This window comes from Leguminivora glycinivorella, chromosome 7, assembly GCF_023078275.1.
Source record: "Leguminivora glycinivorella isolate SPB_JAAS2020 chromosome 7, LegGlyc_1.1, whole genome shotgun sequence".
NCBI classification, from domain to species: domain Eukaryota; kingdom Metazoa; phylum Arthropoda; class Insecta; order Lepidoptera; family Tortricidae; genus Leguminivora; species Leguminivora glycinivorella.
The window spans coordinates 10,373,181-10,386,852 of NC_062977.1; the positions used below are offsets into that span (position 1 = coordinate 10,373,181).

The 13,672-nt window shown below is 38.7% G+C and overlaps 2 protein-coding genes across 3 annotated transcripts in view; one reads left to right on the plus strand and one right to left on the minus strand.

Moving 5' to 3' along the window:
* Nucleotides 1-7,123, plus strand: part of LOC125228178 (tyrosine decarboxylase) — a 45,027-nt gene extending 37,904 nt beyond the window's left edge. Inside the window, exons 7-11 of one of the 2 annotated variants that reach the window (XM_048132638.1) lie at nt 185-371; nt 520-584; nt 5,116-5,333; nt 6,259-6,339; nt 6,907-7,123. In XM_048132638.1, coding sequence (XP_047988595.1) covers nt 185-371; nt 520-584; nt 5,116-5,333; nt 6,259-6,339; nt 6,907-7,018 — 663 coding nt within the window. In that variant the 3' untranslated portion in view covers nt 7,019-7,123. The remainder of the gene's footprint in view (nt 1-184; nt 372-519; nt 585-5,115; nt 5,334-6,258; nt 6,340-6,906) is intronic. The other variant, XR_007177262.1, reaches the window with a different exon arrangement.
* A 751-nt stretch (nt 7,124-7,874) lies between these two features.
* LOC125228244 (methylosome protein 50-like) lies at nt 7,875-11,271 on the minus strand. The gene is given in 7 exon segments (XM_048132739.1): nt 7,875-8,126; nt 8,684-8,747; nt 8,789-8,917; nt 9,547-9,712; nt 10,037-10,213; nt 10,474-10,643; nt 10,861-11,271. Coding segments are annotated over 7 exon segments (1,023 nt in total). The 5' UTR covers nt 10,976-11,271; the 3' UTR covers nt 7,875-7,924.
* Between the last annotated feature and the right edge of the window lie 2,401 nt (nt 11,272-13,672).

The window sequence follows — 13,672 nt, forward strand, 5'->3', positions numbered from 1 at the left end:
CGAAGTCGCGGGCAAAAGCTATTTAAAAATAATGGATTCACCCGTAGCGTAGGTAATGGACATTCAATATGGGAGCCTTTAGGTAAATGGAATACGTATGAATATTAGTCGGTCGCCGAATTTTGCTCATTGAATGTCGTATGATCGATCCTTGACCCGCCATAACCTTATTTTATATTTATAGCTGGGTCTCGTGTGCTTCCGACTAGTGAGTGGCGGCGAGAATCCCTCGGAGCAAGACGAGATCAACAAGAAACTGCTGACCACAATGAATGCGTCCGGGAAAATCCACATGGTGCCTGCGAATGTGCGCGATCGCTTCGTCATCCGCTTCTGTGTTGTGGCGCAGCACGCTACACGCGAAGACATTGGTAACTATAATTATTACTTAGTTAAGTAATTAAAATCTTACAACAAAGAATTTGTTTACAGAAACAAATGCAAAATGGTATTTTCATGTTTGAAACGTTTGATGTTGGTAAGTTTCATGGTGGCTGCATGATTCTTTTTAATTTTCAGAAACTGCGTGGGATATAATAACGGACTTCGCTACAGAACTTCTCGAAGGACCGGATAAAGAGAGGGTAACAACTTATGAACTAAGAGCCCAGAGCCGCCATACCTTCCTCATTTTCTCAAGGATGAGTAGCCCTGTAATATATGGGCCTTTTAGGCTTAAAACTAGATTGCGCTATTTCACAGCCTGGAAGTGGCCAAAATAATATTTTGCTGAAATATTTTTGCGTGTTTTTATTTTTTATAACAACAAATGACATGCTTCTTTATTTTAATATCATAATATAACGTCAATACACATTTTGAAAAAAACAATTGTAGACATCATCAGTGTAGTTATGATAGTATTTAATAGGTGGCTCTAAAAAATGAGGTACGATTCTTAGTATGGAGAATGTAAATCCTATATAAATAATCCTTGGTATGAACATATCGATAGAAATTTCTTGTTACCATTTAATGTATATTTCTATTTAATGGTTATCTCCTGTCAACTGAAGTGACACAGCAACAGCATATACATTAGGTACTCATTGATGACATTTCACTTTGATAATAATCTTGTCACTGTAAAGTGGAAACATAAGACGCAAGTATCAAGCACAAATTAATATACTTTGGGATAATGTAGAGTTCGTATTGACGTTTAATGTCTACATATTACCTAGTTCGGCCCGTCGGCCATTTTTAACCGTCGCCTCATATCTCTCAAGAAGGACGGTTATCAAGTCGTCTGTATGTTTTTTTTTTTATGTTTGTTCCTCGATATCTTCGTCGTTACTGGACCGATTTTGAAAAATTTTTTTTTGATTGAATGTATATGCATACAGATTGGTCCCATTTTTCTCAGAACCCAGTTCTGATGATGGGATCCTGGAGAAATCGAGGGAACTCCTCGAATCTGAAAGGCATACATATGGTGATTTTTGTGTTTTTAAAGGAACAGCATGCATTTAGGTACGGAACAGTGACATTTGGTGCAGTGGAACTGCGGATGATGGCCAGAACGGAACTCTTCAAATCTGAACGGCACGCTTATAGTGACTTTGGTATTTTTATAAGAACAGCATGCACTTTCGACCAGAACAGTGACATTTGGTGCAGTGGAATTGCTGATGATGATCAGAACCGAACTCCTCAAATCTGAACGGCACGCTTATAGAGACTTTGGTATTTTTATAAGAACAGCATGCACTTTCGTCTAGAACAGTGACATTTGGTGCAGTGGAACTGCTGATGATGGCCAGAACCAAACTCCTCAAATCTGAACGGCACGCTTATAGTGACTTTGCCATTTTTATAAGAACAGCATGCGCTTACGTCTAGAGCAGTGACATTTGGTACAGTAGAACTGCTGATGATGGTCAGAACCGAACTCCTTTAAATCTGAACGGCAAGCTTATAGTGACTTTGGTATTTTTATAAGAACAGCATGCACTTACGTCCAGAACAGTGACATTTGGTGCAGTGGAACTGCTGATGATAGTCAGAACCGAACTCCTCAAATCTGAACGGCACACTCATAGTGATTTTGGTAGTTTTGTAAGAAAAGAATGCATTTAAGTTCAGAACAGTGACATTTATTTAGTTGTTTGTTAAGCATATTGAGTTTTCAAGTCAAAGATTGTCAAGCTTCGATTTCTTATAATATAATCGGATTCATGAGGAATTGAGGAAACTCCTCAAACCTTAACGTTATACGTATATTCATTTGTGTTGCTATCTAATAATTAAAGCATTAAAAGCAGTTTTAAAAAATACTTACACATTTCTACATAATCCAACATTCGCAAGTAGCTTTCACCAGAACCCGAAAGGCGACGGTTTTTTAGGGTTCCGTAGTCAACTAGGAACCCTTATAGTTTCGCCATGTCTGTCTGTCCGTCCGTCCGTCCGCGGATAATCTCAGTAACCGTTAGCACTAGAAAGCTGAAATTTGGTACCAATATGTATATCAATCACGCCAACAAAGTGCAAAAATAAAAAATGGAAAAAAATGTTTTATTAGGGTACCCCCCCTACATGTAAAATGGGGGCTGATATTTTTTTTCATTCCAACCCCAACGTGTGATATATTGTTGGATAGGTATTTAAAAATAAATTAGGGTTTACTAAGATCGTTTTTTGATAATATTAATATTTTCGAAAATAATCGCTCCTAAAGGAAAAAAAAGTGCGTCCCCCCCCCTCTAACTTTTGAACCATATGTTTAAAAAATATGAAAAAAATCACAAAAGTAGAACTTTATAAAGACTTTCTAGGAAAATTCTTTTGAACTTGATAGGTTCAGTAGTTTTTGAGAAAAATACGAAAAACTACGGAACCCTACACTGAGCGTGGCCCGACACGCTCTTGGCCGGTTTTTTTTTTCTTAAAAATTATTTTGATATAAGGTTTTTTTTAAAACACTAACTTTCCTTAAATTATCAAGGCTGATTTTCATATATGTGATATATGTAATAGAAAAGACTGTAAGGATTTGATAAGGTCAGTGCGGGCAAGACCGGCATAGTTTATTTGAAATAAAGTTTGAGTGGATAAAACTCTATAATTAATGTAGTCTGGCGTAATGCGCATGGGCCTATGGGATAGCAAATATTATATTTTACAAAGCTTTTTTAATATTTTGGCGAAATAAGGTAATTTTAAGTGATAAAAATCACATTTTTTAAGGCTCGGCGGGTTGACCGTCCCCCCGCGGTGAGTACGGGAAGACCGTCTAGTGCTTGTTGTCGCGTAATATCATATGAGACTAGGTTGCAAGACCATGATCATTGTTATTTTACGTAATAACAGGGCAGAATGTGCTAGATAATTAATAAAATAACATTGAAATTTTAAACATATAAGCATTTTTCCATTTATAAGGCAAGACCGGCATATGTCCCGTAGATGGGGTTCATAACCTTTTCTTTTCAGGTCCAATTTAGTCACGATATTACAGGCTCATATATATCCAACTTTAAGTAAATGTAATAGGATATTAGGTACGTGAATTAGTTTGGTAACATTTCTTAGCAATGTCTGGGTTTTGCTATAGTCACTACCAGACTTTTGTGTCAAGTGACAGTCAGCAATGTCAAATTCCAGATTGATTATTAATTTTGGAATCATCACCCCCGAGAACCTATTTGACCACACCCATGACCACTTTTGTGTCAAAGTGACAGTCAGCAAAGTCAGATTCCAGTGGTGTTTAATTTTTAAATCAGCACCCCCGAAAACATATTTGATGACACCCATGACGACTTTTGTGTCAAAGTGGAATTAACGGTCGGGTAGCCGTAAAATAGTCGGTCAAAACCGTTTTTAAGGGTACCCATACCATACGGTCCCTGTTGGGTAATGCTGATTATAAAAATAATGACCAACTTGAAACCCTACTCTCTTTTGAAATATTTGTCGCCGCATTTTGCACAATCTACATATACTTAAACAAAAATAATAAAAAACGGTTAGAACTTATGATAATTCTACCAACTTAAATATGATGATGAATAATGCAGTGTAGGCTTACTTCTGTTCACCTCTTATCATTCTTCACAACCATGTCACATATATTTTATTTTTACTTAATACTTTCGAATGATTTTAGTAACACCATACGAATCATTACCAAAACTGTATTTCGAAGTTAAAATCAAAAACGGTACAACTACCATAAGCCAAAAACGTACTTAATATATTGATATCGTTTACACTCGACTTATTTCCAATAAAGCCTAAAAAGGTTGGCAACTCCTTGTTTATCATATGCCGGTCTTGCCTTTCTCTTTTATGCCGGACTTTCTGAGTAGGCACAATTTCTAAGTTACATATTTCAGAACATAAAACTAGAAATTGAGCGCGTTTTGAGTAAATTAATAGTACTAGTCAGAAACAACGGTTATTAAATGACTACGTTACATATACAATATACAAATATTCCGACTGCTTCTATTTTATTTTAATTTTTTGCGGAACCATGTTGGACTCGATGTTCGAGTTCGAAACACAAATCAAGATTATTGTTAACTAGTGTTCGTCCTAGGGATATGTACTGAAAACCAATGGCTTGAGGATGAAAAACTGGTATACCTTCGGAGGTGTGAGAGGCGTAGATATATAAACACAAAAGTTATAGTCAATAGACGGTCTTTCCGGGTAGACGGTCTTCCCCACACTGACCTTAATCATCAATTCCTGACCATTTCCACCCGCCGTATCTTTTACCAGACGCTTGAATGTCTCTCTAACTTACCCTAATTTCTCAAGTTCCTGCCGGCGCAAATAGTTAGGAAATGATTTATCAATTCCTAACAGTATTTTCTAACACATATATAAAAATCAGCTTTGAGAATTTAAGGAAAGTTACTGTTCTTTAAAAAAAACTAGGTAATATGCAGACATTACGTCGCTACGAACACTACAGTATTCCAAAGTTTCATCCATGAGAAAATGAGGAAGGTCTGGCGGCTCTGGGCTCTTAGTCCACTAATAGGATGTTTAAAAAGCCAAGACATTCGATAACCACAAGAATTTTAGTCTAAAGAAACAATTGAAAGCGTTTTTGAAAATATCAGGATATAGCTCACTAACAAAATGTTGCTTTTCTTGCAGGATCTCAACGAGGAGCGAGCTCGACGGCACCGCGCCGCACTCGCCCACAAACGCTCATTCTTCGTGCGTATGGTCAGCGACCCCAAGATCTACAATCCGGCCATCAACAAGACCCCTCCACCCGTGCCGGCCACACCGGGCTCTCCACCCCCGGCACCCGCGCCGCAGACCCCGGACACGCCGTGCGACGACGGCGTGCAGCTTGAACCGCCCACGCCGTATGTACCTATGTTTTCTACAACACAACAAAGACATATATAACTTCGTATAGACAGATAAAGTCTAAGTAAAAAACGTACCTCAGTACCATACAGAAAAAGGTACGGTGGCCTAGATGGCATTACACCTTTGGGGTACGCTCATCTAGATGGCGCTAATATTAATATTTGACATTTTAACACATATCAAGCTAAGAATATGGGCCAAATTGTCAAAACTGAGGTTCAAAAGTTTTAAGCCTGTGTCAAGAGATGGCAGTCTGTGCACTGTGATTACACATTTTACTTTGACAGTAACTCTCTTTAATACTCGATCCTCTTTGAACACAAGGCGTCGGGGTCGACAAACACCCGCGCCCGCGCCATTGACAAATCCTCAATAAGCCGCCGTCGGTGCCCGCCACGTCTGGGTCTACACCACGCGCACCCGCGCCGTAGACCTTGCCCATTACCATGCTCTGCACTAATGTAAACTTGAAATCGGATAGAGATTTATTCGAACCTTAAAAATAAGTAATTCGTTATTACTTATTCATTCATATTTATTGATATTGCACATTTATACATTACACGTCAGAAACATAAACATATTAGTTCTTATCACATTAGGTACCTACACACAGGGTATATCACAAAGATCGGACACCTGGGCGTCATTCTAACAACATAAGGTTCATTATTCCGAAAACGTCAAACAAATGACGCCCAACTGTCCGATGTATCACACACACACATTGATAACGATATCCATAAGCTTTTAAAATCTGGTCTGCCTACTTGGTGCCCAAATTATTTAAGGATGTCGCCAAAAAGTAATCATCCATTCCACACACAGGAAGTGTTTTCGTGTAGGTATATCATAAGGGTAAATAAATGAGATTGAAATCTAATTAAATTAAAGTTAATAAAAAATACCTGTTTTCAGAAAACAAGCATCCTGGATCAGCTGGCCGCTGGCGTTCTTCTTCCAGAGCGTTGACCACGACGCAAACGATTTACCATTAAGGTATGACATGTAACTTAGTTCTGTGAATATGGCTAAATGAAACTTGGCGGATATCATACTGGCGTGGCATCTGAAAATTGAGTGTGACCAGTTGACCACCGATTATACCTATAGTTAACCTTGGACAAATCATTGAGAAATGGGGTCCCATGGCACGCTCACGTAGACAAATGTACAAAAGCTTACGATAATAACGATTATGCTATCTCTATCGCTTTTCCGTATTGGCGTTTCGATCCGCGTCAGCGTCAAATTGTCATTTCGACTAAGCTGGCTGATCGTACTTAGTCACTTTTCTCTACGAAGCAGTTACGCGCGTAGATACGAAAACCTCGGTAGTGTGTTAATAAAATTGTAGTCGTAGGTATGAGGTGATATTCATTTCAGATGAATAAGAATAGGAACTGTTGATAAGTAGGTATACAATTTCATGAGTTCAGTGGGTGTGGGTGGATAGGATAGAGTTTAAATATTTTCATCTGGAGATGAGTAGGTACTTATTATACTATGAACAACTTTCAGTTAAGTGTCTCGCCGTTATTTAATTCACCTTTCCGTATTCACCAGGTTCCGTCACCTAGACACGATGGTGCGGCTGAAGAGTCCCGGCGCGGCGGGGCGGCGCGGCTCGTCGCCCGGCGCGTCGCCCGAGCGCCGCGCGCCGTCGCCCGCGCATTGACCCCGCCGTCGCCGTCGCCTGCGTCCGCGCACTCCCCCGCCCGCGTACCAATAAACTACTACAGCATTCAGCCCTGTTTCATTCACAAATATATTCACTGTTAGTGTTGTAGACTTTGTTATTTCATTGCCGATAAGTGTTCCCAAACTTGCTTCTTTGGTGGCCACTTCGATACTTAAAATTGCAAACGGAACTTAGGGTGCGCGCCCACGGGGGCAACAGTTGCTCGGCGACTTTGATATTTGTATGAAAAGTTGCGTCAGCTCGTGTGCGCACTTTCATACTAGGCCATGGTCGCGACAAAAAAGTCGCCGGCAACAGTTGCCCGTGTGCGCGCTCTCTTAATCGCGCTTTAATCTAAGGACAGGGTTGTCCCCGTGGTCTCGGAGCGATTAAATCCCGTTTACAATTTTATGTATAAAAATCGTTGAAGTTCTTCGCATGTTTCCACTTCACCACATGCGGCGAAAAATGCCAGTATCTAAAATGTAAATTAGGAAAGCATAGCAGGATAAGGGATGCTGGATGCCAGTGGATTTGGACTGCAATATGTATCATTGTATACATCCGTAAAAATAAACTTGCCAGCTCACAGATCGCACCACCACCGCACTTCTATACACACACACTACATCTATTCACATAGATCAGATGTTTCCCATTTCGTATGTAACAGGCTTTAGAAATCCTGTAACAATATGTAAATTTGCTTGACTTCATACAACATTTTATCTTTATTTTACCCTCAGAAATACGTAGTTAAAATCTTTCGGTTTAGTCATGTTATACCGTGTATAGTATTAGGTAGGGAGTTATTACAACAAACAGGTTTGTTGAGTACATAAAACTGCGTAAATCAGGTTGGTGGGAGAATCAAAATATATTTAAAATTGGTACCACATACATTCACGAAACATTATGAGTTCTGATGAGTCCGTCCCAGGCCGAGGAGTGTAAAGTGTTGCTATCACTGTTGTCCCACGCCACACCTCGCACGTAGTTGCTGTGCAAGTGACGGTCGTGGTACAGTACCCTCGACTTGCTGTCTGCAACCTTGTCGCATACGGAAACAATTTTGTTATCACAGCAGACTGCTATTTTTCCGTGCCTAAAAAAGAGAAAGTTTTAAATGAAGACAAACAGAAGAAACATAGGTAATAAAAGTGGATGGCTGTGGATTATTTAAGTAGGAGGTGTAAAATAAGAAGTTTAAAATACTCCAAAATCACAAAATAAAAATATAATCGTAGATTAGAGCATTTAAGATGGGAATCAATCTTAAATACCGGCCACGAACTTACAGCCCCGCAAGTGTTGTTTGGACTAAAATGAGACTTTAAAGATGAATTGCGCTTCTACAAAATGCAATCTAGATTTCGAGAACACAATCTCTGTCAAATTCAATCAAGAAGAATTTTTCGTGCAAGATCTTGAATTTTTTCTAGATTAAATCATGTTGATAAGGAATCTCGATTTATGCAATCTCTGTCGAGATCATTCAGTCATTTCATTCATTTATTCCTTTATAAAACATAGTTTTACATGTCAACAAAATTTTACATCATACAGTATTTTCGAGAAGTGTTCAGATTATTCGTGCAAGATCTTGAATTGGATTTTCTAGTCTCAACTGGCTTCAAAAAGTAAAGATAAAGTCCAACTTACTCTGGATGCACTGCCAGTTTATGCACTTAAACCAAAATACTGTATATATACCTAGAAAGTACGACTTAAATATAATAGGTAATTAATTAGTTTTAATCCAGTCACAGAGCACATTAGTTTTCTCAGGAACTCTCACGTCCATTACTCGGAGTACACCTGCCTCATCTCCGTACACCAACTGGTTTTCATCAACCCATTGTAAGCAACGGATGCCACAGTCATTCTTTACTAAATCTGAAAAGTAAGATAAAATGTTAACATAACATACATATACATACACAAAGAATATGTGCCTTATGTCAATATGTATAAACATGCATAATGGCTAACATACTACAGTGGCTTAGACGTGATTATTTAAAATAAAATAGGTATACATACAACATAAACTCACTTCTGTAAGGTACAGCAGGACAAATCTTGACTGGGGGACAATTGTAACTAATCCATTTTTTCCATTATTACACTATGATGTTGAGTACTACATGTATCCACTTAACACGCCTACTATATATACTCGTTACCGGTGGACACTCTATTTAATAATGCAAACATCGTAAAACAAAGGACCAGTTACATTTGTCCCCCAGTCGAGACGCCCTGCTGGACCAGAGCTCATGAGTCATGACTGATCAAGTTTCAGTGCCACTCTTGGAAATTAAGGGGTCAAAAGAAAGCAAAATTGTGACACTGCATGGAATTCATATTGCATAGTCAACTTCTACAATATAGGAAGAAAGGGGGTGGTGAATTTCTTAACCCATGACCACACGGGTGATGAATGTTATTTAGAGGGAATATTAATAACTTAGAACACATAAACAGAAAACAGAATCAATCACTTTTTCTAGTTCAATACTTACCTATAACAGGTTTGTCAATATTATCATCCCACAGTGTGATGTACATGTCTAAAGATCCAGATGCAAAGCTTGTAGTGGAGTTAGGTCTCACCGAGACACCGGACACCGCAGCACAGTGTGCTAAACTATAGTTCCTAATGCAGATCATGTCAGTCAGATCCCACACCTGCAAAATGGAGGGCAAAATGTGTTTATGTTGATTTCCTTGGTATAACAAAACAACATAGATCAACAAATAAATGTGCCATTATAAGGTGCTATTTTCATAATAGCTCTAATTGTTACAGCTTTATTTAATCAGTGATTTACTAAATATATGTTTTTCACTGATCCCTTATTGGTTAAAGGCCTCTAATATGAAACTGTATGCACGGATCCAGGTGGGGGGAGGTGGGGGGGGTCATGACCCCTCTGGCGCGTAGGTTGGCCATATAATACCAATTGACCATGTGAACCCTGTGATAGTAGCATTTGTTGAATAGATAATTACCTTGATATGTCCGTCAGCACCAGCGGTAACATATTGTTTCTCTGGCTCAAGGCAGTCTAATGCCAAAATCCCATTGTCATGCTCAGACACTGTCATCTCTTCCTTCCATTGCTTCCAAGTGTCATCCTTGTTTATGCTAAAAATGCTGATTGCACCACTATCCTCACATATTAAAACCTGTAAATAATTAACTGATTCTTATCACCTTTCATTATTATGCATGTGAGTGAATGGGGTCATGTTCGATAAAAACCATGTTTTCTTTATACCTTTAACTAATAACACTTACACAATTAACACATGTAACAGTTGCTTTTTTTAAATACTGATGTGTGATTATGGTATTCGATTATTATGGTATTATATGGCTTTTGTCATTTGTTTGGTAGGAAAGTTTCAAAATATTAAAACACCAAATCAGTCCACAGTTACATTACCTTGGACGACTTTCCTATGAAACATCCATCAGCCGTCCCAGAGTCCAACTGAATACTTCTCATAGATTTTGGGTTTATTCCCTTGGCTTCAGCAATATTCTTGAAGATGGCAGCACCCCCGAGCCAATATCTTCCCGTCAGCTCTGAACAGCCGACTAGAACACTGCCATCTGATAAAATAAAAGAATAAATATAATTTAATCCATTGTTATCATTGTCTGAGTACCTGCAACACAAGCCTTCTTGAGCTTACCGTGGGACTCAGTCAATCTGTGTAAGAATATACTATAATATTTATTTATTTTTATTTTATTTACTATCTCAAAACTGTATGTTTATAGTATACATTTTCTAATTGGAGTAGATTAGAAAATATTAAGTACTTACCTGGATGAAGTTTAATGTAATCTAAATACGAAGGTGCTTCATTTCCAGTCGTATCTGTCCTGTATACTTCGGCATTTAGGTGCGGTGCCACAATTTTATTGCTGTTCTCCATCATACGGTAAATGAACTAACCTACCGGAAATGTTAAAACATATACGATAATATATTTAAACAATTTCCTTAATATTGTTGGGTTTAATTCTAATCCAGAATAAGTATAGGGCGGTTGAGAACAAAAGTTTGGCGAGAAAACAATTTTACTAATAGCCGCACAAGTCGCACAAATTTTTACACATTGTCTAAATTTTGAAGACTGGCGATCATCTGACGTTTTATTCTGACAGTTCGTATTTGTATTTTTCTCTCAAAATGGTTCAAATCCTCGAGTCATAACACACGATCGCCACGCACCTTGGTACATCTTCTAGGTAGTTTCCTGTAGGACCTTACTTTCAACGTCAAAGGCTCCCCACAGACAGTCTTAAAAATTCATAATCTTAAAAAAAACTTGTATGCAATCTGACAGTTCAAACTGACACTGACAAGACACTGACAGATCTGAACTGTCAGATTGCATACAAGTTTTTTTTAAGATTATGAATTTTTAAGACTGTCTGTGGGGAGCCAAAGGCTTCCCACAGACAGTCTTTAAAAATTCATAATCTTAAAAAAAATTGGTTGTCTGTAAAGTCGATTTACGGACGGTAGTTTAACGTGATAACGTCAAACATTACAGTAGTATAGACAGGGGCGGTCAGAGTATAGCAAAAGGGGCCCGATTCTGGGACTTTTTTCACGTTTTTTTATTTATTTATTTATTTATTAAAAATACACAAAAGTTAACAGTATTTCGCCAAAGCACTTATGTGGTAATATAATTATGTACATGTTAAATTGACATAAATAAAAGCAAACACACTTAAAAGTTAAACTATGGTTATTACATTAATCACCTAAGGAGTGTAGTCTATGAACCTTAAGAGTTTTCTGTAAAACACACCAACACTATCAGCAAATATGTCAATATCGTCTGTCTCCAACATGATGCGGTTAAGAGCAGCTCGGGCTCGAACGGTGCGCCGGCCGCCGCGAACAGGCGCCGCCGCCGCCGCGCCGGCACCGCGCCCGGCATGCCAACCACCACATTCGCTCTTGGTACTTGCAGCCCCATTCTCTCAAGCACGGATGCGTCATCTACTCTATGGTGAAACAGTTGGCGGTAATGCATAATATGCAGCAGTTTCCGTCTGGTTTCTAGAGTTTGAAGACCAACCATTCCTGTTACGAATAGAGATGGATACATATATGGGTAATATCCGTACAGTCGTTTGTAAATGTGCCTACAGAACTTCCTCTGCACTCTTTCTAGCATAGTGTTTTGTTCTTATTAGAAAGAATGCATTAAAATAAGCATCTTTTATAAAGTAAAGTTTTTTTTAAAACCTACTAATTTAGGAGTTAGAGTGGTGCAAAGTTGCAAAATTGCAAAATTTTCCCGTAGCATTACTAAGGCGCCAGAGACAGAAAGCGATATCGACGGAGCCCCGCTTATTACAGAAACTGCAACTGCACAGAATAGGAGCCTTCGGCCGTTTGAAGATACCTAACGAACCTAACCTATACCTATATAAAAGTCGTCATTTTGTATCCTAGACCGTTTGCGAGACACGCGTTAATTTTATTAAAGTGCTAGTGCCATTTACTAATCTTAGAACCCTAATATCTCAGTAAATATTAATGGAGGAGAAAAAGTTTATATAACAAAACATCCTTATTTAAACGTGTTCTATATGATTTATCAATATTAACATAGGTTATATTGGTAAAAAAAATCATCGTAAATTTATTAAGTCTCTGGCGCCTTAGTAAATACTATGGGAAAATTCGCAACTTCGTACTGCTCTAACTCCTAAATAAGTAGGTTTTTCAAACAACTTCATTCTATAAAAGATGCTTATTTTAATGCAATCTTTCATGTTTTTAAATTACAAACACTCAAAAATAATAAACACGGGCGCGCCATCTGTCGCAGCTGTGGTGCTTTACTCAGGCCACACGCTACAACCATACCGAGCGCATCGATCAGCCGCTTAGTTCCTACGCGCGCCAATAGATGGCGCTAAAGCTATATTGCGAAACGGGACAATGACGTCATCTTTTTCGTGCATGCTGCCCGTAGTAACGAGTTATTAGACGTTATCACGTCAAAAAATTTGTATGCAAATTGACACTGACAGATCTGTCAGTGTCTTGTCAGTGTCAGTTTGAACTGTCAGATTGCATACAAGTTTTTTTTAAGATTATGAATTTTTAAGACTGTCTGTGGGAAGCCTTTTATGTATTTTTTCAAGATCACGGTACGAATCGGTCGTGTATTAGCTACTTTACAAATAGTGTTTGCCAGACTATAATTTAAAGTTATATTATGTTCGAGTTTTGGTTTTAAGCTAGGAACATACTACGCGGACGTCCGTCGTAAAACGACCGCGACCGCGACCTATCAGTGTGCACGGAACAAAACATCCAGAGAGCCAGATTTCGATCGGACGTCCGTGCGCTCAAGGCCACGTCCGCGTCCGTCGACCGATAGTTTGCACGGTTATGTGTATTTCCATTGTCCAGATTCCCGTCCGCGGTCGATTTACGACGGACGTCCGCGTAGTGTGTTCCTAGCTTTATCCGTTGATTTTATGAGCTAGGAACACACTACGCGGACGTCCGACATGACAATGACATTTTCGATTTGACATTTGTCATGGCTCTAATTTTCCGTGCATCGCGTTCTGTGGTTCCTATGAGTTGACATGACAAT